Below are 26,827 nucleotides of genomic sequence, written 5' to 3'. Positions count from 1 at the left end.
CTTTGTATAAATTACTTATACTTGACCCTCATTACTTTTATATAATAAAAACTGATTTTTAGGGGCACCTGGGTGGCTCAGTCAGTTGAGCATCTGACTTCAGCTCAGGTCATGATCTCACACTAGTGAGTTCGAGCCCCGTGTTGGGCTCTGTGCTGACAGCTCAGAGCCTGGAGCCTGCTTCGGATTCTGTGCCTCCCTCTCTCTCTGCCCCTAACCCATTCACATTCTGTCTGTGTGTCTCAAAAATAAATAAACATTAAAAAAATCTATAAAAAACTGATTTTTAAAAACAATTTTTCTTTAAAAAAGAAGAGTAATTGAAAAATGCTCTCAACGTCTTCTTGGACTTTACTATGAAAATACAATTAAACTGAAATTTACCTATTTCCCTCATAGTAAGCTGCATTTGAACAGGCTAAAAGCATAGTGGTAAAGGACATAAAATGTCAAGGGAAAAAAAGGCGTAACTCGGAGTTAGCCTATCCAGTACCCCACAAACAAAGAGATTCTCCCCTATCAGGTTTGTTGGCCTGGCCTATGGGGAGCCTTCCATCCCCACATTAGTTCACTCGGTTTGGTACCTATATCACTTTCAATGACTTCTGAGGGTTTCTTTTCCCCAGCTCAAACTTTTTAGTTCTCTTAAACCTTGGTTCTATAGGTACCAGAGCGTAGCAAACACACTCTAAGGCGACCCCCTATGAGCCACATCTCTGTATTAGCCTCTCCCCTGGAGTTTGGGTAGAATTTATGACTTGCTTCCCGCCAAGCGCAGATGGAAAAGGTGACGGGAGGTCACTCCTGTGATTATGTTATAGAAGATTCCAACAGAGTGGACTCAGGTGAGAGATTCTCCTGCTGGCTTTGAAGAAATAGGCTGCCATGTTGTGAGAGGATCTACAGAGGCCTGCTTGGCAAAAAAAAAAACAAACCCAAAAAAACCCGTGGGAGGTTCTGGGAATTGGTACCGGTGCTGGCTGACAGCAAAACAACAGGGACCTCAGCCTACCACAGCAAGGAACTGAGGATTGTCAACCATCGCACACATGGCCCTGGAAGAGAACCCGATGCTCCAGAAAGGAGCACAGCCGTACCCAACGACTTGACCGCAGCCCCACGAGACCCTGAGCAGAGGATCCGGGGAAGTCATGCCCAAATTCCTGACCCAAGAAACTGTGAGATAATAAATGTCCAAACTGCTAAATCTGCTCTTCAGCAAGAGAGAGCTTCACTCTTGGTTACTCACAGATCAACAGACACTTACCTAAGAACTGCTTAGGATGAATGCTAATTCTTGGAATTGTACTAAGTCTTATCCTTCCAATATGGAAATACATCATCAAACTTTCACAATGCCTATAATCTCACATGGCCATTCACATTTTGGTTTGTGGAACCCTAGTGGATTTTCCAGTTTGGATTTCCAAATTTGCTGCCATGTTCTTATTATCATCCTTCTCTCCCCGAGCTGCATCTTCTACCCCTTAAACGTAGATGCTGCAGACAGAATCCCTGTTCCAGCAAGCCTCCCGGCTGCCAAACTGGGAGTAGCAACTGTCTAAATTCCACCAACCTGAGAAAATGCACTAAATGCAGCAGTGGTGGTCTCCAAGTTCCAGCTAGAAGTACAATATAAAAAGAGCAAGAATAGGCGTTTTACTGTACATTTCTCCACCAGCCTTCTCCAAAAGTGCTAGATTATTAACATAAACGATTATCGCAGCAGGTAGAGAAGGTGAGTGGGCAGTGGTTAAGAAAGAGACCGTATTTCGCTTAGGAAAAAACAAAGGCAAAATTATAGAAATGAGATAAGAGAAAGCAAACATACCACAATCGAGTAGAAATTAACTGTTATTCACCATAAAACTAACAAAAACTATCATCAGTGCTAGTCATTTGCCACGCTCCTATGAAGTACCCTTTGTGGTCCCTGGACCCCTAAGCTATCAAGCCACTTTCTACTCATTATTTTGGTTTCCCAGATGTTTCAAACTCAGAAAGGAAGAGCCCTAGATGGGTGATACAAATATTCCCAACACTGGAAAAGACTGTGCCTCTTTGTAAATTAAACTAGCAGCCTAGTTTACAGTGTTAACAATGTGATTACCAGCCAGACTCAACGAGGAGCGAGTCCTGGAAATGCAAGGCTCAGACCCAGAGCCTGTTGCTAAGGAAGACACTGTCCACAGCTGTACTAACATAGTAACTCTGAAGAAACAGCTTTTCAAGTCGGAACATCGCGCCTCCAAATCCTGCTTGAACATCAAGAAAGTCAGCATATAAAAATAACTTTTCTCTTTAAAATATCTGTAAAAATAGTAAAATCTCCATAACTGAATGGATTACTGTTTAAGACACTGATTGTAACATGCAACATTACTTCGTATATGTACATGGACAACCATCAGTTAAATTTTGTCAGTGTTAAGAGACTACTGACTGTAAGACAAAGTCTGATCTCAGAGATGTTAAAAATGTGGAAATAAATGTGAAAAGAAGGTGCATCTTAGAATGGATGAAATACTCAAAATGTGTTTTGCAAATCATTATTAAACATGGAGTCTCTTAAACTGACACGTATTCACAATTGGTACTATGCTTAAAACTATCAACTTTGCTTCATTTCTCATTTGAAAGGAAGAATGGATGGCACTTATATTAATTTCTAACAGCCATCTTGCACAAACTTTTTTTTTTCCCCTTGCATATACTTTAAATAAAAAAAACTTATGGATTCCTAGTTTGAAAACCACCTCAGTTTCACTTTTGGAATCACAGGTCAGGAGAGAAGATAAATGAGGCCTGCGTAAGTTCAGTGACTGAGTGCAGGACCAGATAAGTAGGAAGCAGCGGTCAAGGTTTGAAGCCAGGTCTCTCGGGGTCCCGTTCTGTGTTCTCTTCATAGAAATCAGAAATCAGAAATCAGAAATCAAATGAGGATTAGCATTTTCTGGTGCGCTACTACAGAGAGGGCAAAGCAATGAAAAAAATCCCTGTCCACTTGCAAAGTTGCTCTTTTATGAAACGACACTCGTCAACTTCCCTGGCAGAATACTGATGACTGATCATTTGTTCGGCTCATCGATTCAACTGTTAGACGGTTTCACACGCTATTTAGAATGGCACCCAACCTCTCAACAACAAACACCTTCTTTGCACGCTCTGAGGGATGGAGACCATAAAACATTACTGACTCAGCCACGTGCCAAACACTAGCCTCACAACAAGATCCTGCTGTATGAGACCATTTGTTCTTTATGGAAAAGTCTGGGAATTACAGAACCTCCCAAAACTTTTTTAGCATTTGCTAAACGTACTCTGAGCTAGAAATTTTGATTCCCCAAAGCATGTTGAAAATCCGTTAAGGCTCTGCTCTGACTGGCTTCTTTAGAACTGGAGACTATTCAAGGAGGTCAGTAAATAATCCAACTTCTCTAGGTGTTAGTCCCTTTTAGCCTGGTTTCTTGCAAGGTGATTCACAGGGGACTTGCCAGTATTAACTGGAGAGGACTCCAACACCACCGCACTGGAGTGGGAGTGACTGGAGACTTCAGCTAAGGGCTCCGTCAGAATATTTCTAGATGTCTCTATTACGGAATTCCTCATTGTATCATTCATTTCAATCACTTCAAAATCCATTTCGTTCCACTTTTCTGCATCTTCTTCTTCATTGTCTTCCTCGTAGTCATTTAGCTCAGAACTAGAAAGCAAAGCTTTCTGGTCCTCGCTTTTTCTGTGTTCTTTCCGCTGTGGATCGAGAGGTGAGGTGGCGAGTTTATAGAGCACAGGAAATAAAACAGCAGTGGCTATCGATGCCCCCAAAGAGGTATACAAAACTACAGGCAAATCAGGGTATTCTCCTTGAAGAATTCCAATTACCGCAGGAATAGCCATTTCTCCCAGGGCAGCACCAACTACAAAAAAAGCTGCGGATTTCCCATGGATGGTGGTGTATTGCTCAATCCAAGAAACACCGCTGGGAAACGTGGTTGCCATCGAGGCCCCATACACTGACGTTGCTATCCAGAGACAAACTGGGCTCTTGTCGAAAAGCACCAGCAGTAAAGATGACCCCAGGCTGCCGATGTTGCTTAACACAATCATGGTTCCAGGTTGTAAACACGTAGCAAAGAAGATTGCCAGGCCCCTGCAGGCCGCAAAGGTCCCCCAGAAGATGGAGTTCAACCCAGCTGCTTCACTCTCCTTCATGCCGGCGTGGGTGGTCGCGAACGAGAAAACGTAAGAGCCATAGGTTACCTCGGCCCCCACATAAAAAAAGAAGAACAGAAAAAGCAGACACAGAAGGGCGTTGTGATATTTTGCTCTCCGAGACCTCTGAGCTGATGCTTTGGTTTTTTCCTGCCTTGAGCTTTTCTTCAAAAACAGAGCCAAAAAAAAGACAGAAACTACAAAAATGTAGGTACCGATAACAGCGTAAGCCCACAGTAAATTCAGATTGTCAGGTACTCCAAGTAGAGATTCTGAGTCAGCTTCAGACGACTGGTTGAGAGAACTGTGAGAGTCAGCTTCTGTGTGGTTGTCAGCAGACCCCGTCGTGCCCAATGCCAGTTTAGCCAGTAGTGGAGCCAAGAAGGCACCCAAGGCAAAACTGAAGTGTAAGGCCTGCATATGTGGGGCTCCTCTGTCCCCCCATATGGCCAAGATTAGGACGTTACCACCTACCAATGAAAGATGAGGAAAATGATTTAATCACAGAAACTTGGCAAAAACCCGTTCATTACTATCAGAAAGAGGAAGAGCCTACTTTATGTGGCACTAGGATTATATAACATTCTAAATGATCAGATGTTACAACTCGCCCAATTCTGTGATTAAGGCACTCTAACCTCCCACCACCAGAGAACTGGAAGCAGTGTAACATCACATACTCACAAATGGATTCCTCAAGCTAGTAAACCACTCCCTCCTAGAGCTAGGGACATTAGCCCAAGGCTTTTTATAACACAGTTCTAATACCAGGATGGCAGGGCGAGGGTGGATATTTACTTATAAACATTTTAAGTATATATGATCACCAGATACTGGTCAAATTACCAAGCAGCCAGTTGAGGGAAATGATTCATGTATATAACAGATGCAAAACACGTGTTCAGAAACCCGAACACTACAGAGTTCTGCTGTGCCCATGACAGGTAACAAGGATACCTCCTCTACAAGGTGAAAGGCAAGAAGCATCAAGTCTTGGGTTTTCTTTCTGTTGTTTTTTTTTTTTTTTAAACCAAACAAAGCCTAAAGTACAAAACATCCCCGATCTATTAAGTAACAGTAGAGCAAGGGATAAGAGTTGCTTTTAGGGGTGGACAAAAATGCCAAGCATATTATTTAGTAGGTTTTTAAAAGATACCAAGACCCATGGAGAGGATCTCCTGCAAGAAGGCAGGAGGTTTTGAGAGTAAACAAAAGAGCAGGAAAATAATACAGAGCACAGGTTGCTCAGAAAGGCAGAGTGCTTTTTAAAACTGGATAGCCGCTTCTAGGTTTCCTCAGCCAGCTGGTTCAACCTAGTAACCCATCAATTCCTCCCATACTATACTGATCAAGTTCTATCCCAAAATGAAAGCCCCTTCACCTGCACCATAGTTACCCACGTGGCGGACCCTTTCCTGTTTGGATACCATAAAGCAATAATCCCTCACTGAACAAAGTTCTTTAAATTCACTCCATGGTTGGCTGCTCAAAAACAGGTACCCGACTTGGCAAGAAGAGTAGTTGCCAAAAGGGTGGTTCTGACTGGGTGACCCCAGGAGCAATTCAGTAGGCTGGTGTCATTTTACACTGCAAATAGCCATTTGATGTCATCCATTCTACTTTTTCTAATAGGAAGTCCCCACTCCCAGAGGGGACACTGAAGGGCTCACTGACCTGTATCCAGAATGCCAATTGAAACACCAAAGATGGACATCATGACAATCAGTAATCCCGCTGTCTTACAGAACGGAACAAGATAGAGACCAACTGTCGTGGCCAACATTGACACCCCTGAGAAGAAAGGTAAAAGTCAGCTATCAAAAACAATATTCGCGAATCAAGTCAACATCATAAAAACTATAAACAGAAGTAGGTGAAATTACAATTAAGTAATAGCAAGTGGATGAGAGGTTCAGCATCTACAAATGGTTATTTCCTTTACAAGCTTCCATAATCTTTATGGACCATAAAATCCAAGTTGTCCTAACAGGAGTTCATTTCTAACAACGCTAATAATCAAATCAGATACCATAAGGCAAAGTTTTCTAGCAAACCAGACAGCTCAAGAGAACCTAGAGGGATTTTTAGATAGGAGGTAAGAAATTAAAAAGAGAAAAATAAGATGCAATTACTATAGTTTGTTGTAGAAGGGTATTAAATAATTAGGTAGGGAATAGGGAGGGAAATGCCACACAGATATGTTTCTCAACCCACTTTGGAAATCTGAGTGGTTATTCATTTATTCATCAATAACAGTAAATTATTCTCCTTACTTCCAAAGCAGTTTCATCACATTAATCCAAATTTTTTAATTTTATTTATTTTTGAAAGAGAGAGAACGCAAGCAGGGGAGGGGCAGACACACACACACACACAGAATCTGAAGCAAGCTCCAGGCTCTGAGCTGTTAGCACAGAGCCCAACGCGGGGCTCGAACCCACAAACCATGAGATCATGACCTGAGCTAAAGTTGGATGCCCAACTGACTAAGCCACCAAGGTGCCCCAATCCAGATTTTCTTTAAACATATCTATTTATTCAGGGGCGCCTGGATGGCTCAGTCAGATAAGCATCTGACTCTTGATTTTGGCTCAGGTCATGATCTCACAGTTTGTGGGTTTGAGCCCTGCACTGGCTCTGTGCTGACAGTGCAGAGCCTGCTTGAGATCCTGTCCCCCTGTCCCTCTGCCCTTCCCCCACTCGTGCTCTTTCTCTCTCAAAAAATAAACTTCAAACATATCTATTTATTCAAAAAGAGTAAGTTAAAAGCTTTGCCATCTATTCTGAGGGTGGGGTAGAGAGGTCTGGAGTCACCATTAACATGGGGCGGCAGGGACAAAAATTTAGCCTGTGTCATTTCACCCACCGTTCCCTCCCACCTTCATGCTTAGTCCAGGGTCTAGCCTGGGCAGGGTCAAGGAATTCATTCTGACCTATGGTGGCCCTAGGAGATCTGCCCTAAGCCCTGACAAGCCAAGATCTTTGGACAACTGGTATGTTGGCTGGTGGATCCAGGGGTGGTGCCTAAATTACAGTGACGGTCAGGAAGGCGAAGGACGGGTAGCACACCTTGGGGCTAATCTAAATTTCCGGAGCGGGCCCAGCACAGATTCCCTATAACTGCAAAGATTAAAACAGGCATGCGCCCATTTGAGTCGTCAACCACTCTGCAAACTAGTATATTTCATGTTTTAAAACAAACTGTGAATTCCACAAAAGTTGCAAAGAGCTACAATTGGTGTTGTACTTACCCAAGAGTAGAAAATGATTCATGGCGTCAAGAAGAACTCCGCCAATCACAGAGCCACTCAAATAGCCAAAGGCACGGCCCACAAAAATCAGAGAAAGACTGCTAATGTTGCGGTTCACATTTGTGGCCAGATCTTGAAATGTGGGTCCCAGTATAGCAACACTCATTCCCTAAAATTTAAAAAGACGAAATCTCTTACTTGCAGCCATTAAAATAATGTCTACGTGGTAGCTTTCTTCCTTATTAAAAAGACAGGAGGGGATTTCAATGTAACGTAGGGGAATATTTTAAGTCTTACAGCCAGGAAAATTTCAGGACGACAGTACTAGTATACTGGAGCTTCAGGCTCCCTGTATCTGGTGTGTCAAATCCTACTGGTTTTCTAGTTTTGACAACTCTCAAGTTAAAAAAAATATATATTTAATTTTTTTGGCTCTTTGCTGCAGTTTTGTTTCCTTTTTGAACAATACCACAGAAGACTCTGTTGTACCAACGGTAAAATGTAACATTAAAATAATTTTTGTCTTGGCATTTCAATATACTAGATTATATACAAATAATAGGAACTTAGAGGTTAAAAAATTTATTAAAATATTGTAATATTGTTCCTGTTTTTTTGATGTTGTTAAAACAGAGCAATATTTCTGGATGCACTTGGGGGTCCTTCCTCTGACACATACAACATCCGCAGGAGATAAGCAATTTAAATGTTTCTGAGTCTACATTTTTCTTCAAAGAAAACCCCAAGCCATCAGAGGATAGTTGCTGGACACATAAAAAAATGTTTCTATCGGTCTAGGCTTCAAGATTAATTGATTCTACTTGGACTGCTCTGCTCTAAAACTTGGGTGTGCCTCTTGCCCCAGCCAGAGCAGTCCCAGACTAAGGGCAGAGTGAGCACCTGGTATATGGAGGGAAGGCTGAGCTTCATCTCCAATCAAATTACTTCCCGCCTGCCAAGCACTTAAAACAGGACCTGGCGCAAGGTGAGGACTCCCCAAGCGTCCGCAATGATTTTTCCTTTTTCCACATCGACACATTCTAAGAATCCGTTGTGACTCCAGAGAAAGATGCTAAAGGACCAGAAGCGACTCTCCTCAGAAAACTCACCCTACCAAATCCCCAAGATCCCAATATTCCAGACAAGTGACGAGACGGAGAGGTCCAGAAATAAGGTAATGGCTGGAAGGTCAAGGGGTTGGTCAAAAGGTGCTTCTGGCCTTGCAGTTTACTCTAAGAAAAACACCGAAGGATCTACGGGTTTGTTTTACATAAGATTGTGGGCAGAATAAGAGATATATTATTCCTGGCTCCACCACTTAAAGCCAGCTGTGTGGTCTGGAAAAGGCATTTTCCCTCTCTGGGTCTATTTCCCCATCTGCAAAAATAAGGAGGTGGCTATATTTTGTCAGACGAGGAAGAAGAAATCCCAGAAAAGCAGCTTTGTGTAATAATATGGGGTCTGCGTGGGCGCAAGGGGCAGGGGCTATAAACCTGGCAAACCCCCTTGCAGCTCCCCACCCCACGTAGGAGAGGGAGGACGGTTGGCTGGAGCTGGAAAATATATTAGGAAAATCACTTGACAATAACCCTCCAAGATTAGAACTGTGCCCATTTTTCGGATTAGGAAACTAAGTCTGGGGGCAGATGAATGCGCCCAAGGTCGCACAGTTTGCAAGAGGCAGAGGCGAGACTCGAACTCGGAAGACCGCGTTCTCTGCAGGACGCCTGCTCACGCCCCCGGCCTGGGAGGATTCCAGCCCCCGGCTCTCACCAGACCCAGGAAGGCGGCACACAGGATCACGGTGATGAACCAGCGCAGCATGCTTCCCGCCCGGCGGCTCCGCCGGGAACCCGCCACCGCCTCATTCTCCGCCGCGGCCTCGGCCTGGAGGAGCCGCTGCCCCGCACCCGGGGCCCCGGCCCCGCGGAGTTCCAGCTCCAGCTCCAGCTCGGCGGCTCGGGAGAAGCAGTCCTGCTGCTGCCCGGCTTCTCAGCCGAGCCTCGGGAACTGGGAGCTGAGCCAGGCCCCGCCCCTCCAGGCCCGGCCGTCCCCGCTGGCGCCACCTCCCCACCTTCCTGGCCCCCTTCAGGGCCGGGAAGTCCAACTTCGGAACTAGCCGGAGGTTGCAGGCCCGCGACGCGCGCCCTTCAGCCCTCAAGGTGCCTGGCGCGGGGGGGGGGGGGGGGGGGGGGGTGTCACGTGGCGGAAATGTGGCCTCTCGCCAACCCCAGCCTGCCTCAAACCGGAAGTTTATGTGGTTGCCTGGGAGACCGGACTTCGCTCTAGGGCCCGGGCATCACACACCGCTGAGCCTACAGAGGCCCCGCGAGCGGGCGCCGCGTGGCGGAGTGAGCTGAAGCTGCAGCCTGGGACCCGATCGATCGTGAGGAAAGACGCGGCCACACTGTCCCGAGGAAATGCGGACCGAGGTTTGCAAGGTATGGCTTTGCGACCGCTCCCTGGGTCTCCTCGCTGGGCAAAGGAAGCCCGGAGGTCTGTGTCTTAGCTCCCTAGAATTGCTGCCCTCGTGCCTTTGAACTATGTCGTCCATCTGTCACTCCACAGCATTTGTTGAACCTCGTGGAAGCGTTCACGGGTATCATCTCAATTAACGCTCATAACAACCCTCCAAATTCCATGTTACCCTCATTTTACACAGAAGAGAATTAAGTCATAGAGAATAAGTAGAAACTTGCCCAAGGTCAGTCAGCGAATAAGGGGCTGTACATACACAGTGTAACAATGGCTCAAGAGAAATCTGGACCCAAAGCCGAGGTTTCAAGCACACTCTGGCTTCAATCCCTGCGAAGAATACCGTTGTTGTAAGAAAGCGGAGCAGGACGTGGGTTTTCAGGATCCCTGAGTAAAAGGTATGCCGCCGGAGGAGGAAAGGCCTTGTCTTTATCCGATTCCAGCTTTTTGATTCCTTTTGCCCTTTGACCGGACCACAGCCTCAAAACGCGTAAATATTGTTCTTTATTGTCTATTGGAAATGTTCTTTTGCACCTGGTTTCTTTTACCCGCTTAGGCTCCCAGACTACAAACCTGAGCCTCCTCATCATTTCCCTTCCAACCCATCTCTCCAGCCCCATCCATTTGGTCATTAAGCCCTTCCCAATTTACCTCAAAGTACAGATGCTGTGATTTAAGGGAACCTGTTTTAGATTGCAGAGTCCGGGAAGGCCTCTGAGAAGAGTTTGATGTGGTTGAAGCAAAAGGTATGCGTATTAAAGAGAATAGAGGATGATAGAAGAGGTAGGTTAGGTGCACATTACCGAGGGTCTTGTACGCCATCCAGAGGAGTTTGGTCTTGAGCTCCATGCTTCAACTCACTGAGATTTAATATATTCTGTAGGAATTCAAGCTTCACAGTATTTTATCTTTATCACCTGAAACCGAACTCCTCCTTTTCCTAAAGAAATCTGCTCCTGCTCTGGAATACTCCATGCTGATACCACCAGCCGCCTGGCCATCTTTGTAAGGAACGTGAGATCCTGCCTTGCTGCTTCCTTCTTTCTCCTCAGTTTATCTCCAAGTCCTGCCAGTTTTATTTCCACAGATATTTCTAAAACTATGCTATGATCACAGCCTACTTTTATTTTTTTTTAAACATTTTTATTTATTTTTGAGACAGAGACAGAGCATGAACGGGGGAGGGGCAGAGAGAGAGGGAGACACAGAATCAGAAGCAGGCTCCAGGCTTCGAGCCATCGGCCCAGAGCCCGACGCGGGGCTCGAACCCACGGACCGCGAGATCGTGACGTGAGCCGAAGTCGGACGCCCAACCGACTGAGCCACCCAGGCGCCCCAATCACAGCCTACTTTTAAAACTTGGTCACCTCTCACCAAAACTATCCCCCTAAGCTCCTAATTAGGTTTCTCTCCGCTAGTCTTCTGGTCTCCCATCTTTCACTCCTGAGTAGTTCAGTGAAATGAAAATCTGCGGTATAAAACCCTTCAACTCCTCAAGAATAAAATCCATCTTCCTCTGCCGCAACCCACCTCTCTAGCTTTATCGCATTATTTACATTCCAACAGCATCAAAATTGCTATTAGCTCTTTACATGTTTTTTCTCTCTTCCATACCTCTTTGATCATATTGTCCCCTCTTGTCCAAAATGCCTTTCTCTTTCACCTGCTGCAGGAGAGGCTGCTAGCTATGCATCAAAATCCATTTGCCTTTTCTTCCTAAGTAATGAAGCTATGACCCAGTGTGTGACTCCCCCAGCTCCACTACATCTCCCAGCTGAATTTGTAGTTAGGATGCCAATAGAATGTGAGCAGAAAGGCCAGAGACAATGCCTCCCTCTGTGATATGAGAGAAAAAACCTGTTTTTTAAAATCACTGAATTTTTGTTACAGCACCTTAGTCTCCTGTAACTAAAAGCATCTGCCTTATTCCTGCCTGTCTTCTCAATAATCATACTTATTTTAAAGAATTTAAGAGAGAGGCACCTGGGTGGCTCAGTTGGTTAAGTGTCTGACTCCTGATCTCAGCTCAGTTCTCAATCTGTGACTTGCAGCCCGGCATTGGGTTCCACGCTGGGTGTGAAACCTACTTAAAAAAAAAAAAATTTAATATAAAAAAATAAGGATTTTTATATTAACCGAGATAGTTAGATTTGCTGCTGCTCCTCCTTCATTTCTAAACATCCACGTTTCCTTCTGGGTATCCTTTCCCTTCATCCTCAGCGTTTTTTAGGGCAGGTCTACTGACAGCAGCTTTTTAAGTTTTCCTTCATCTAGGAATGTCTGTATTTCACCTTCATTACTGAAAATGTTTTCACTGGATATAGGCTTCTGATTCTTGTACTTTACTTTCCACACCTAGAGGTGTTGTTCCAGTGTCTTCCGGCTACCCTGAGCTCTGCAGTCATTTGATCTTTGCTCTTGGTGTAGTGTTTTCATGTTTCTCTGGCTGCTTTCAAGATTTTTTCTTTATCGCTGTCTTTCAGTAGTTTGATTTTGAGAGATCTAGGCCTGATTGTCTTTGAATTTAAGTGTTGGAGTCCACCAGATTTCTGGAATCTGTAGATACGCCCTTTACCAAATTTGGGAAGTTTCTAGCCATTACTTTTTCACATGATTTTTCTCAGCCTCCTTCACCTGTCTTTCTGGGACTCGAATGACTTGTACGTTAGACCTTTTGATGTTGTTGCATAGGTCCCTGATGCTCCTGTGGTCTGTTTTTTTTTTTTTTTCCAGGGTTTTTATCCCCTTCTCTTCAGTTTAGATAATTTCTGTTGACTTATCTATCTTCAAGTTCACTGCTGCTTTCTTCCATCATCTCCGTTCTGATATTGTACCCATCTAGTGAATTTGTTTCTTTCACATTCTGTACTTTTCAGTTCAAAATTTCCACTCAGTTCTTTTTTATACTTTCTCTGCTGAAAATGTCTTTACATTTGTATCACGTGTGTTTATCTTTACCTCCTGCAACATGTAATAGCTGCTTTAGAGTCTTTGTCTGAAAACTCCAACACCTGTGTTATCTTGGGGTTGTTATGGTGATTGTCTTTTCCCCAAGGATTCGGCCACCGCTTCCTGGTTCTTTGTGTGACAGGTGTTAACCTTAAAACTAAAACAGCCAGTTATTTTACCAGCAAAAAAAAAAAAAAAAAAGGACTTATTTGTGAATAGCATAGAATTGCAGTCTGGAACAGGAAGCTACCACAAAACCATTGGCAAGTCCAGAGAACAAAGGGGAGGAACACTCATAGAGGAAAGAGGAGAGTTGGGAGAATTATTATGAACAAAATGTCCACTGGAGTAAACCGGGAATTCACAGTATGGTGGATTTTCATTGGCTGACTTGTGACATTCTGTCATTGGCAGGGCTGTTGCCAGAGGAGGAGGAAAACCTCTCTTCCTTCTTGCTAGGATAGTCGGGTAGTATTTAGAAGTAGTCTCCAACTTACTATGCAGCAAGGTATGTCTCCTGCTGTTGGATCTGCAATTAAGGATGAGTGGCGGGGTGAAAGAGCTCCCCCTGCTGGCCTCTTGACTCTATTTTATTTATTTTATTTTATTTTATTTTATTTTATTTTATTTTATTTTATTTTATTTTATTTTATTTCATTTTATTTCATTTTATTTTATTTTATGTATTTATTATTGAGAGAGAGAGGGAGTGAGAACACAAGCTGGGGAGGGGCAGAGAGAGAGAGGGAGACTCAGAATCTGAAGCAGGCTCCAGGCTGAGCGCTCAGTGCAGAGCCCAATGCAGGGCTCGAATTCACCAACCGTGAGATCATGACCTGAGTCGAGGTCGGACACTTAACCGACTGTCCTTGACTCCATTTTAAACAAAGTTTCCTTCCATTAATTTTTACACAGGTTGTTTTCTATCGTATCGTGGACATTGTGAGAGTTAACATGGAGCTGCGTTTGGATCCTGTTAAAATCCTCCTCTGGAGAATGTATGTTTGTTTAAGCAGACTTTCAACCTGGTTGAGTGCACATTACAGGTTTTGTATCACCTTCTGTGGGTGAGGATTTCATTCTCAGTTCGGTTTCCAAAGCCTCTGCTCCGTGGCTCTGGGTCCGTCCTGAACATGTACCACTTAGGGGTTAGTCTGAGATTTGCCCTGTGGTTTGACTCAGTTGTCAAAGCCTTTGCTTTGCTGCTTTGGCTAAAAACAAGTGCAACTCAGCAGTGAACGAACCTGAGACTTAAAGTGGTTCCTACACAAAATTAGGAATCACCTTCTGTAACCCTGTCCTCTCCCCCCTCCCTCCTCACTTTCCAACTCACAGGGGAACCTTTTCTCAGTTCCCAGGACCTTTCCTCAGTATCCCTGGATAGAAGACAGTGTTTCTATCAGAGTTTTAGCTACTCAGGCAGCCGAACAGTTCCCTGGGGAACGGGGGCCTCCCCTCAGGACAAAATCACAAGAGAAAGGAAAAAAAAGGCCACGAAACCCATCTGCCTTGCAGGTTTCTTTTTCAAGTTGTGCCTCTCCTTCACAGTCTTTTCCTTTTCAGAATCCTCAGGCAGTTGCTGCCTGTATTTTGTGATGAGTTTTTAGTTGTAATCGGTGGGAGAGATGGATGAGAGTAGACTTACGATGCCAAAGCCATCCCAGAACTCTTCCTTACCTTTAAGAACCTGCTTAGGTGTTACCGCCTCTAGAAAGCCTTTCCTGACCCTCCTCTCCATCTCGAGGCTGTTTTAGTTTCCCTCCTTTGTGCATACTTTCCAAGAGCCCACCTACGGAATGTTCCTCTTTATGTATCATCTTCTCTACCCGTACTCAGAGTGTCCGAAGGGCCGGTACTGTGTCTTATTTATCCTTCAGCACGGTGCCCGGCACACAGTGGGTCTTCAGTAAATATTGACCGTAGTAGACTTTCTTTGGTCGCGCTAACCAAGTATCTGAATTCCTGTGTAGTTATGCCGCTCCTCAGTTTTCTGACACGTTCTAGCTTGTGTTATAAATAGTTTAGCACTTATCTTTAGTTTCCTGGTAGATTGTAAGCTCAGAAGGTTTTGCATCTCTATCTCCCCTGTAACATGGTATTACATACTCAATAAATATTACTTAATTGAGGATCACTGAACTGATTTTAAAGTGTTTAAATTTTTTTTTTTTTAACGTTTATTTATTATTGAGAGACAGAGACAGAGCATGAGCAGGAGAGGGGCAGAGAGAGGAGGAGACACAGAATCCGAAACAGGCTCCAGGCTCTAGGCTCTGAGCTGTCAGCACAGAGCCCGATGCGGGGCTCAAACCCACAATCCGCGAGATCACGACCTGAGCCGAAGTCTGACGCTTAACCGACTGAGCCATCCAGGTGCCCCTCAAGTTAAATGTTTTAATTCATCATGATTAAACTTTCAAAAACAAACCTCCTCTAAATGGAAGGATCTATTTTCTAATTCTACCCCCACCCCGCCCCTTCACTCCTAAAAATAGCAGGATATTTTTTCCAATTGCCTCCAGAGGTCACTCACCACCTTTTAAGAAAAAAAAAAAAAAAAAAAAAGGGTGTAAAATGGAGTATCGCTTCATGCAGTTTTCTCTCTAGGCCAATTTGTGAGAATAACTTCTGTGCGAGACAATTCAGGAGAAATAAAAATATTGAAGGGCTATTTTTTTTCAGTTGAAAATAAATATAGCTTCATTGATTCCTTGAAAAAATTGGTATTTTACAATCTACATGATAATGTATCAAAAAGGAAAATATCTGGACCTTAGTCATTAACGTGGTACTATATTGGCGTATTTGTGAAATGGCAACAAGGAGGGAGATTTTTTCATTTAAAAAAATTTTTACACTTATTTATTTTTGAGAGACAGCATGAGCAGAGGAGAAGCACAGAGAGAGGGAGACACAGAATCTGAAGCAGCCTCCAGGCTCTGAGCTATCAGCACAGAGCCCGACACGGGACTCAAACCCACGAACCGTGAGATCATGACCTGGGCTGAAGTCAGACGTTTAACTGACTGAGCCACCCAGGAGCCCTGGATTTTTCATCTTTTAACTTGAAATTTTATCTTGAGTAAGAGTGAGACGTTAGACTGCACATCGCTGTTAGGACCTATTCAATCTATATTCTCTGGAGGGACCATTCTTTTTACTTTATCAAATAATATCTAATTAGTCCTTAAAGCACATCATGGAAAACCGAGGTGTCATTAACTATTTCAGTATGCTAAATTGTGGTGTCTGGGGCACCTGGGTGGCTCAGTTGGTTAAGCGTCTCTTGACTTCAGCCCAGGTCATGATCTCATGGTGCATCACCTGAGGCAGAACAAATGTGATAGAAGTTTATTGAATACATTGCAAGGGAGCGGCAGGCAGGACAGCAGAGGAGAGACTTCAACGAGGTGTGGTGGGGGGCTGTACCTAAAGGGGGAAGATGAGAAGATATGGTGATGTATGGAATTCTCCCTTTTTTGGTAACTGCCTGGTTGTAAGTAGCCCCTTGGTCAGTTGTGGCCTATGGATATTTTGAGGTGGGTCATCTGCCGTGCCTGTCTGTATTTAGCCACGGGGTCACTGTGGGCCCTTTCTACATTCCATTCATTGCTCAAGCCTGTTGCCTAAAAACAGCCTCTATGTAAATGATCATTCTTTAACTTTAGCATTAAAAACCCAGTCTAGGGTTGCCTGGGTGGCTCAGTTGGTTAAGTGTCTGACTTTGGCTCAGGTCATGGTCTTGCAGTTTGTAAGTTTGAGCCCCACGTCAGGCTCTGTGCTGACATCTCAGATCCCGGAGCCTGCTTCAGATTCTGTCTCCCTCTCTCTCTGCCCCTCCCCCCCCCTTTAAAAATAAACAAACATTAAAAAAAAAGAGTCTGTTACGGCCAACTGTCAGAAAGATTTAATTTCAGCAAAATAACTTTTGTTTGTACTATATACTTTGAAAAGTTTAAAATAATACTGAAAGGATCTGACTTCGGTGTCTGGAATTTTGTATCTCATTAAAAATAAAAACTTACTGATTTTTAAATTTCCTTTTTTGAAAAAAAATCAAAACTTAGAATTTCCTTTAGTTGGATTCATTGTAACATTCAAGATTATAGAACTCTTTGATCTACCATCATAATGGTCTCCTATGCCGTTTAGATCAGATAAAATCTTTGGCATACTGTACTGTTATTAGCCAAACTCAGCTTATCAGGAGAATAAAAGCAACCCAAAGTTGAGAGCTTGCCTACTATATGCTTAAATAGAAACAGTCTAACATTTCTTAATGTACTAAGTGCTTCAGGAGCAATTAGAGTTGTCTGCATAAAAAAGGATAAAAAAAAAATCCTGCATAAAAAAATCCTGCAAAAAAAAAAATGTCTGCATAAAAAAAAAGATAAAAAAGGAAACTACTTTAGGGCTTTAAGTGCTCTGTAAGAAATATGATCTTCCCTGTGTCTGTACACAGAGGCAGCCACTTATCCAGAGCTAGATACTACTCTGCTCCAGAGCAAAGCCATTCTTGTTCAATCTCTGCCATCTAATATCACACTAGCTACTACCTGCTTGGAAAAAGTCCAGCTCCTTTGCAGAAATCCCTACAATGACAGGGACTATTGTGTTGCTAAACTAGGAACAAACACCAGTAACAGTATTTTTTTTTTTTAATTTATAAGCAAACTAAATAAAAGCCCACCTCGTCATTGATTTAGTCATTAAATAGTTATTAAATAGCTAGTCCGTGCCAGGCATTGATCTAACAGTGAAAAAACAGACAAAAATTCTCGCCCTCATGGACAAGGTAGAAAATGAACAAAGGCATTTGTAATGTGTTGATGGTGATAGTAACCTACCGAAGAACAAAGAATAAAGGGGATAGAAAGTGATTGAGAAGGGGGTATTTTTGACTAAGGTAGTGTTGCAGAAGGCTCCTGGGAGTGACATTTGGACAGACCCCTAACTGAAGTGAGAGAACCAGCCATGTAGAGCATACCAGAGAGAACAGCAGGGACAAGCCGCCGGGAGCAGGAGCCAGCTTGGTGTGTTTGAGAAGTAAAAAGTCTGGTGTGGCTGGAGCCGTATGAATGAAGGGAGAGTTGGTAGAAAATGAGGACAGAGCAGGCAGGGTTCCTGGGTACACACCCAAGCCTTATGTTAAGGACTTTCTGGATGTGTTGAAAGAATACACTAGAAAGGAGCAGGATGGAGAGCCGAGAGAATGGAGGTCTAATTGAGAGGTTATTGGGTTAGGTGCAGATACTTGTATTTGTGAGAGTGGCCAGATTTGGGAAGTTACTGAAGCTAAAAACAGTAGTATTTGCTAATTGTTAGAAATAAGCCCATCGACCCATCAGAGGAGGGATGCGGAGACTTGGAGCACAGAGAAGCGAGGCTTTAATCAATGTTCTTGCAAGAGTGGGTGTCTGATGGACAGGCACACTCGGGCAGTCACAGCAGACAATTTATCTCCTAGCATGCAAATCCCTCCCCTGGTTCCTCATTGGCTGAGTACTACAGAGGTTACAGCCTTACCCAGAAGTCACCTATGCCCATATAAGACAAAAAGTAGTCTGACTGGAACAAGTGTACCTTCCCTGAGATGATGCAGAGACTTTCAGTCCCTCCTTTGTTCTTTGGAGCATGCTCATTGCAAAGCCCATGAAAATAAGCCTGCAAAATGGAGAGGGGAAGAAGAACCAGGAAGGGAAGTGTCTAAGGGTTTGGGACTCCGTTGTGGGGGTTTGTACATATTTCCAATAGGGTGTAAACCTACTGTTAATTAGCACAGCTTTTATTTAGTATGTCTGAAAATGAATCATCTGCCTTACTTCTCACACTAATGGACTGGGTATGTGAGACAAAGAATATATAAAGTATAAAAAAATGACTGCAAGGATTTTTACTTATGTCAAAGAAAAACTAGAGCTGAATAGTAGTTGAAGCCATAAAAACAGATTTCACTCAGGGACTGTTGCAATAGGGGGAAAGTATAGAACTGGGCTCAATTTTATTTATTATTATTATTTTTTTTTTTCTAAAAAATTTTTTTTTCAATGTTTATTTTTGGGACAGAGAGAGACAGAGCATGAACGGGGGAGGGGCAGAGAGAGAGGGAGACACAGAATCGGAAACAGGCTCCAGGCTCTGAGCCATCAGCCCAGAGCCCGACGCGGGGCTCGAACTCACGGACCGCGAGATCGTGACCTGGCTGAAGTCGGACGCTTAACCGACTGCGCCACCCAGGCGCCCCTATTTATTATTATTTTTAATGTTTACCTTAGAGAGAAACAGAGACAGAGAGACAGAACGTGAGGGGGCGGAGAAGGGCAGAGAGAGAGGGAGACACAGAATCCAAAGCAAGCTCCAGGCTCTGAGCTGTCAGCACAGAGCCTGATGCGGGGCTCAAACTCACAAACCATGAGATTATGACCTGAGCCAAAGTCTGATGCTTAACCAACTGTGCCACCCAGGCACCCAGAACTGGGCTCAATTTTAAATACAAGGAAAAGTGGGAATCTATAGCCAAGGGGCCGGGTGCAGGAGGAGGTTAGAAAATTACTAGGAGGAAACGTCGGGTAAGGGGGGATTCTGGCTAAACCAACCTTACAGGATTCTTGCTGAAGGCAGGCCAGGGTGATCAGACATCACCAAGGGAACAGTAGAGGTTGACGGACCCAATCAGATGCCAACAGGATTCTGGCCAAAGTTGGGCAATTCAAAGATGGACACAGAAGTCCAAAGTCCAGGTCTTACTGGGAAGAGAATTCAGAAGAGCCTGACTAAAATTTGGTCAAGAGACTGTTCACTAAGCTACTGGTGAATAATAGTCCTCTTTATTCAGATGGAGAAGATTGTGGAAGGAGCACAAATTCTCCTGGGACATGGAAGAAAATCAAGAATTCTGGCTGAATGTGTTAAGATTACATTGTATAAATAAATGAAGGCATCAAGTGGGCAGCCAGATATTCCCCTCAATAGAAGGAGGAAACACTAGATATAAACTGGGAGTTAGCACATAGATGGCATTTAATCCTATGTAACTGGGTAAGATTGCCTCAGTTGTGAGTATAGACCAAAGAGGGCCAGGGACTCAATAATCCCTGAGGCCACGCCACGTGTAAAGGTAGGGAAGGTGAGGAGCTTCCCACAAAGGAGACTAAGAGAAGAGGAAAATTAGGAGAGTGTGTGGTTTTAAAACCCAAGTGATCACCTGTAATTCCTGTGGAGCATACACTGGATTTAAAGAATCACAGTCATGTTGGATAATTATGTAATTTTTCTCAGCCTCCCTTTCCGAATGCATGGGCTAAAGTAGATATCTCTGAGGTCCCTTGTAATTCTGACTTTGAGAAGAGCAGCAAATAACTTAATCCGTTTAAAACCATTTCTTACTCATTTTTGTCCCAATAGTAAGAAAGCAGCTTGAAACTGGTATACCAGTAGTATTGTTACTCCCTTCTTCAAACCTTCAGACTGGGGCTGTCCTTCAAAGTTTTGCGGTAGGTAATTATAAAAACGGATTGTCATAGGTGCTGTGTTTTGATAATTCTTTAACAAAATTGTTGTAACCAAAACTACAATATAAAGAGAGTCACTGAAAACTTCCATTGTAGACATCTAGGAAGAATTAATTGAGTGTGAACCCTACAGCGGTGAAGGAAGGATTCAATGAAGTCTGAGGTAAACAAATTATTCAAAGTATGTCAAAGTAAAGAGTTGAGGCAGAAAAGGCTTGGGAATTTGGACAGAGGAATCATGGTGGAGTAGCTGAAGGGCCAAGAGAAAAGCAAGCATTGTGTGCACCAGGCCGTGTGGCAGGGGTTCAGGAGACATGTGAGATTTGAGTCAGGATTGAGCTCAGAAACAGCATTAAGAGAGGCCCAAAGGTGAGGACCGTCTAAAGTGAGTTTAAAAATAATGAGTTGACCACCTTTACTAAGTGGAAAGTTCTTTGAGAGTAATAGGTAAGTCTGGAAAGGCATTTGGGGGCTAGATTGTGAAGAACTTTGAAAACCAACTGAAGACATAATCTTTTGATCATGGTTTGACTCCAGGAAGCTGTAAAAGGTTTCTGAGTAGTAAGAATATCACGTGAATGCGGAGGACTAAGAACATGAGCAGGCAGTATTGGCCAGTTGAACTGGAGTAGGAAGAATCTAGAGAAAGGGAAATAGCTTTAGTGGTTTTATTACATAGATTAGCAAGGTGATCATTATATTTGCACCAGAGTGGTTTGGTGAGGATGGAAAGGTGGGTATGGGGGGCAACGCTTCCCATGACCTTGTGTGTGTGTCTGTGTGTGTGCGTGTGTGTGCACATGTGTGCCCATGTGAAAGTGTGTATTTTCCTCTGCACATACATGCTCAGTGGTGGCTCCAGAATTTCTATAGAAGAACGTGTAAGGAAGGGCTCCTGAGAGGTTCAGTCGGTTCAGCATCTGACTCTTGATTTGGGCTCAGGTCATGGTCCCAGGATCTTAAGATCTAGCTCTGAGTCAGGCTCTGCGCTGAGTGTGGAACTTAAAATGTATTCTCATTCTCTCTCCCTCTCTCTCTCTCTCTCTCTCCCTCCCTCACTCCCCCTTTCCCCTTCTCCCCTTCTCCCCTTCTCTCCTTCTCCCCCTCCCCCCTTCTCCCTCCCTCCCTCCCTCCCTCTGCCTGATTCTCTCTCTCCCTCTGCCCCACTCATGTGCCCCTGTCTCTCTAAAATGATAAGATAGATAAAATTTTTTTAAAAAGACGGTGTAAGGTAACAATCCGATTGGAAGGTGGGGAGAGTTTGGGGACTTGTATTCAAGATAAACCATTTTTGGGGCCCTGGGTGGCTCAGTCGGTTGAGCATGTGACCCTTGACTTTGGCTCAGGTGGTGGTCCCGTGATTGTGGGATGGAGCCCCGCCTCAGCTCTGTGCTGAGTGCGAAGCCTGCTTGGCATTCTGTCTTTCTCTCCCTCTGCCATTCTCCCCACTTGCTCTCTCTCACTCTAAAATTAAAAATATATACATATAAAACATTTCCACTTCAATTGTAGCTTTATTTAGAGCGGCTGAAGGGAAGGAACTAAAGGAAATTTTAAGTGAGCTAAACTGCTCCCTGTCCCACTCCAAGCCACCCTTTGCTACTAATCGTAATACAGGGAAGGCTCAAATGATGTAAAAAATATGGCCCTAAGATCCTAGGTCTAGCTTTGAGGGCTCTTCAAAGAGAGAAATTATGCATAGTGGAAAATGTTCATCCAACCCAGGCTGGGTCAGGGCCGGCTCTGACCATTAACTTGAGACGGAAATGCTTCTTATCTATTATTTCAGTGGGTTAGACCTATTGGGAACCCAGGGAAGGGAGCCAAAATAGTCAAAATCCATGAGAATGAGTCAAACTGAGTCATTAAGCAAAAGCGTCTAGTGTAGAATAGGAGCTAAACTGATAAGCCAAAACAAGGGGCTTGTGAAGCCATAAGAATGAGTTAAGGCATGCCAAAATAGCATATTCCTAAAGCCCAGCTTCCATCTGGTTTATACATCAGTTACCACCAATAGTTTATCATTTTACTATCTTCCTTGACAATTAGGGAACATTAATTACACACTCAAAAACATTACTGAGTAATAATTTATTGGAGCTCCTCGGTTAGGTTTTCAACTCTTTCAGGGCCTCTTCGATGACAATTTCATAAAGAAACAAAAATAATCTGCTATGGACTAAATTGTATTCCTTCCCTGCAAAGTTATGTTGATAACCTAACCCCTCTGTGCTAGTATTTGGAGGTAGGCTGTTTGGGAGGTAAGTAGGTTTAGATGAGGTCATGATGGTAGGGCTCCATGATGGGATTAGTGTCCTTATAAGAAGAGGAAGAGAGACCAGAGCCAGTGAGCTCTCTTGTGAGGACACAAAGAAGGCAGCCTTCTGAAATCCTGGAAGAATGCCTTCCCAAGGAACTGAATTAGCACCTTGATCTTGGACTTCCCAGCCTTTGGAACTATGAAGAATAAATACCTGTTAAGACATCCAGTCTGTGGTATTTAGTTATGGCAGCCCAAGATGACGAAAATATAATCTTTCATAATACTTTGTGTTTTTAATGCAGATAACAACTCTTCGTGATAATAGCTGAATTGTTAAAACTGAATATTTTCTCTTATACATATAGACTGATTACTAAATCTAAAGAAAAGCCTGTTTGGTTAGTAGTACATATTAAATGTTATTAATAAAAATAAAAATTAGTATATTGGTGCTGTCATTTAGAGATGGTGAAAAGAGGAAGAGAGATTGAGAGGGAGAGAGAGAGAGAGAGAGAATAGTAAATGAATGAGACAGATGAGCTACTCAGGCCAGACCCCAAGGTCAAGTCTCTTCAGAGATCAACTTTTCAAGGTTAAGAACTAAACTGTTAGCTCATGCAGAATGGATCAGTTCCCAGAAAACTGACTGATATGACCACACCCAAAGATGCGAATCTGTAAACAGAGCGATATGCCCTGCATCTAGTATTCCCAAGGCACCCCTTCCCAACTAGTTGGACCGGTCTGGTCAGATCAATGATAGGTTAGGTAAGAGGTCAGCAAACTGAAGCCCACAGGCCATATCTGGCCACATCCTGTTTTTGTAAATAAAGTTTTACTGGAACACAGCCACATATATTTATTTACCCATTATGTATGGTCTGGATTTGCACTACAGTGACCAAACTGAGTAGTTGTGACAGAGACCCCAAGGGCCCAAAAAGCCTAAAATATTTACCATCTGGCCCTTTACAGAAAAAGTTTGCTGACCGCTATATTTCTTTTTTTTTTTTAATGTTTATTTATTTTTGAGACAGAAAGACAGAGTGTGAACGGGGGAGGGTCAGAGAGAGGGAGATACAGAATCTGAAGCAGGCTCCAGGCTCTGAGCTGTCAGCACGGAGCCCGACGCGGGGCTCGAACTCGTAGAGTGTGAGATCATGAACTGAGCCAAAGTCGGATGCTTAACTGACTGAGCCATCCAGGTGCCCCCTGACTGCTATATTTCAAGTTTCTGTATTATAGCAAAAGATTGAGGAGAAGGAATTTGTATATGTCCTTAGAACTTTAGAACCAGATAAATTGCCCTTTTCTGCTGTCAGGCTAATTTTTTGGCTGTATTAGCAAAATCAGAATCGTAGAAGTATTGGGGATGTAGGAACAAATTGTTACCCTCTAAAGCTCTTTTTTTTTTTTTTTTCAACGTTTATTTATTTTTGGGACAGAGAGAGACAGAGCATGAACGGGGAGGGGCAGAGAGAGAGGGAGACACAGAATTGGAAACAGGCCCCAGGCTCCGAGCCATCAGCCCAGAGCCCGACGCGGGGCTCGAACTCACGGACCGCGAGATCGTGACCTGGCGGAAGTCGGACGCCCAACCGACTGCGCCACCCAGGCGCCCCCTAAAGCTCTTTTTAACAATATCCTTGACTTCTGAGTTATGAGTCTTCCTATCAGTTTAGCCCTGATTGTTAGGATTTTAGATTTCTATCTTTCCTTTCAGGGAGATGACCTAGACCTGTCTGAGATTTAGATTGTACCCTACTTTTATCAGTAGCATCTTTATAAATCATTACTCTGATATGTTATTTTCACAGAAGATTTCCGCAGATAGCTACTCCTATCCATTTAAGGTCGATTCTTTTTAGTTTCAAAATATAAATCCCCCCCCCTTCCACTTTAGGGGTGAGATTTTCTGACTTGGTCCACAAATTCTTAGAATGGGTTACATTTGTGGCTGTCAGATCAAGGGTATCCCACAGCATGTACTGACCATCTGAGTTTCTCAGTATTTAATCATAAAAGGAAACTAATTCTCCTGGAGGTCAAAAGGTTGAAATAAGCAGTTATTGGTAGCTTTTAGCATCATGTCAACTAGTTATCAACTGATTGCCTCTGAGCTCCACATTCACCCTCAAGGACCTGCCCTGCCCTAACAGACTAGACTCAGGCATTTCTTTTACTGTGAAGCGCACTGTTAAACCTCTCTGGAGGGGGCGCTGGAGGGACATTGTAGGAGGAAGGGGGCGGGCGTCTTCTCCTGGTTCCTCTTTGTTGCATTTTGCTTTCTCTTGCCCTTGTTGCCCAGTCTAACAGCCGTGAGCATGAGATTGGGGGGTATCCCCGCAAGTGGTGCTCTGCCGCCACTGTGCATAGTCCCTTGGCTACGGCAGTGGCACAGACCCGGCCTGGGCCCAGTGACCACCTTCTCCCGGTCTTTCCAGAAGCAGACCCCAGGCTTCAGGCTAGCAGTAGCTTGCGACCTCTGTTTGCACATCTACCCGCCAGCCTCGGCTCATTTGGTCCCCGGAAGATTGTTTTCTGCTGCCCTCCTGACATAGACTTCGTCTACCCCCAGGCCACACCAGCCTGCCAGGAAGCTGACCCCTGAAGCCTTCTGTGTCCACCTACCCTTGGGTTTATCAGTGAAGCTGTAAGTTAAAATATAAAAATATTTAACTCCACTAAAGGTTTTTTTTTTTTTTTTTCTCATGTGATGAGAATGCACGCATTCGCATCATGTTTAGTATCCATTATTTAGATTGAAAACCTCAGGGGCTCCTGGGTGGCTCAGTCAGTTAAGCATCCAACTTCAGCTCAGGTCATGATCTCACGGCTCGTGGGTTGGAGCCCCACGTCAGGGTCTGTGCCGACAGTGCGGAGCCTGGAGCCTGCTTCGGATTCTGTGTCTCCCTCTCTCTCTGCCCCTTCCCCGCTCATGCTCTGTCTCTAAAAAATAAACGTTTAAAACAAAAAATTTAGATTGAAAACCTCAGGAACCACATATGCATAAAAAAATGTAAGTATTCATTCATCTTACCTTAGTAATCCCATTCTGGGAAACCCAGTTTAAGAAAATTACCAGGAATGTAGAAGAAAATTTACATTAAAGTGGTCACAGCAGCATTCTGGTTTTTGTTGTTTGTTTTTTTAAGTAAACTCCATGCCACAGGTGGGGCTCAAACTCAGCAATGGCATGATTCGACCCTAGATTCTGCCATATCTGATGTCAGATGATACCTGAACTTTTCATTCTTTTGCTTGAAGCAGTTTTCATCTTTTGTCACCAAAAACAAGAACATGAGAAGATATTTACAAATACCAAGTGAAAAAAATATTTTGCAAAAAATTGCATGTTTAGTATTTCTTCACTTTTGCAAAACATTTCCGTAGATGTAGTCTTAAGGGATACATTCTGTAATTATAAAGGCAATTAATTATCTCTGGATGACAGATTGGGGTATTTATTTTCTTCTTTAATGTCTGAAAACAAGCTTTTCTCTTCCTATAAAATTAGGAAGTACTGTAAGATTTCCATGAGTGTCCCGTTCAGCTCCATTATGCTAGCATTGCATTTTACATTAAATACAAGGACGTCTATTTAGCTGAGTATCAACCATCTGAGTCCCTGCTGTTACAAGGTCGAATATGGAGGTATACTCATGGCTCCTGGAATATCATTGCTTCTAGGCCCTCTAGAGGGGCCTGGAGGGGCAGAGGTAGGAAGTAGACGTATGAGCACATGTGTATCCCTGCCCCCAGCACAAGTGCACACATAACACACATATTCATACCACATTTTCCAGTTCCAGTCCATCACCACAGCACCATGTTGGAAGCCTCCCTTCTCCAACAGTGGAAACCTCAATCTATTCACTTATCTGTTCAAGCCCGATATATGGCATTAATCTCCTGACTGTGTAGGCCCTCTCCTTGGCCTTGGGGCAGCCATGCCAGCCAAGCTATCCTCAGTCCTGATCCTGATCTTGCCAACTCACTCCAGCTGCACTGGCTGAGTTCTCTAGGGGAATGTTCCCAAGATGGAGAAAGTCAATATTATAGTGTTGACAAGTTTGGAAACCATGCAGTCAACAAATAATTATTGAGCACCTTCTCTATGCCAGGCGTTTTTCTTTCATTGTCTTAATTTTTTAAAGATTTTATTT

The 26,827-nt window shown here is 43.6% G+C and overlaps 1 protein-coding gene and 1 long non-coding RNA gene across 2 annotated transcripts in view; one reads left to right on the top strand and one right to left on the bottom strand.

Moving 5' to 3' along the window:
• Positions 1 to 249: 249 nt before the first annotated feature.
• MFSD4B (major facilitator superfamily domain containing 4B) lies at positions 250 to 9,543 on the bottom strand. Its single transcript, XM_047857780.1, is given in 5 exon segments — positions 250 to 3,473; positions 3,475 to 4,682; positions 5,887 to 6,003; positions 7,464 to 7,632; positions 9,237 to 9,543. Coding segments are annotated over 5 exon segments (1,581 nt in total). The 5' UTR covers positions 9,288 to 9,543; the 3' UTR covers positions 250 to 3,437.
• Positions 9,544 to 9,735: 192 nt separating this feature from the next.
• The window catches only part of LOC125166569 (uncharacterized), a 65,221-nt gene continuing 48,129 nt past the window's right edge, over positions 9,736 to 26,827 (top strand). Inside the window, exon 1 of the long non-coding RNA XR_007152466.1 lies at positions 9,736 to 9,904. This is a non-coding gene — a long non-coding RNA (uncharacterized LOC125166569). The remainder of the gene's footprint in view (positions 9,905 to 26,827) is intronic.

The sequence above is a fragment of the Prionailurus viverrinus genome, chromosome B2, assembly GCF_022837055.1.
Source record: "Prionailurus viverrinus isolate Anna chromosome B2, UM_Priviv_1.0, whole genome shotgun sequence".
Taxonomy (NCBI): Eukaryota; Metazoa; Chordata; class Mammalia; order Carnivora; family Felidae; genus Prionailurus; species Prionailurus viverrinus.
The sequence above is the reverse complement of the archived record's forward strand: the minus strand, read 5'-3'. Positions and strand labels throughout refer to the sequence as shown.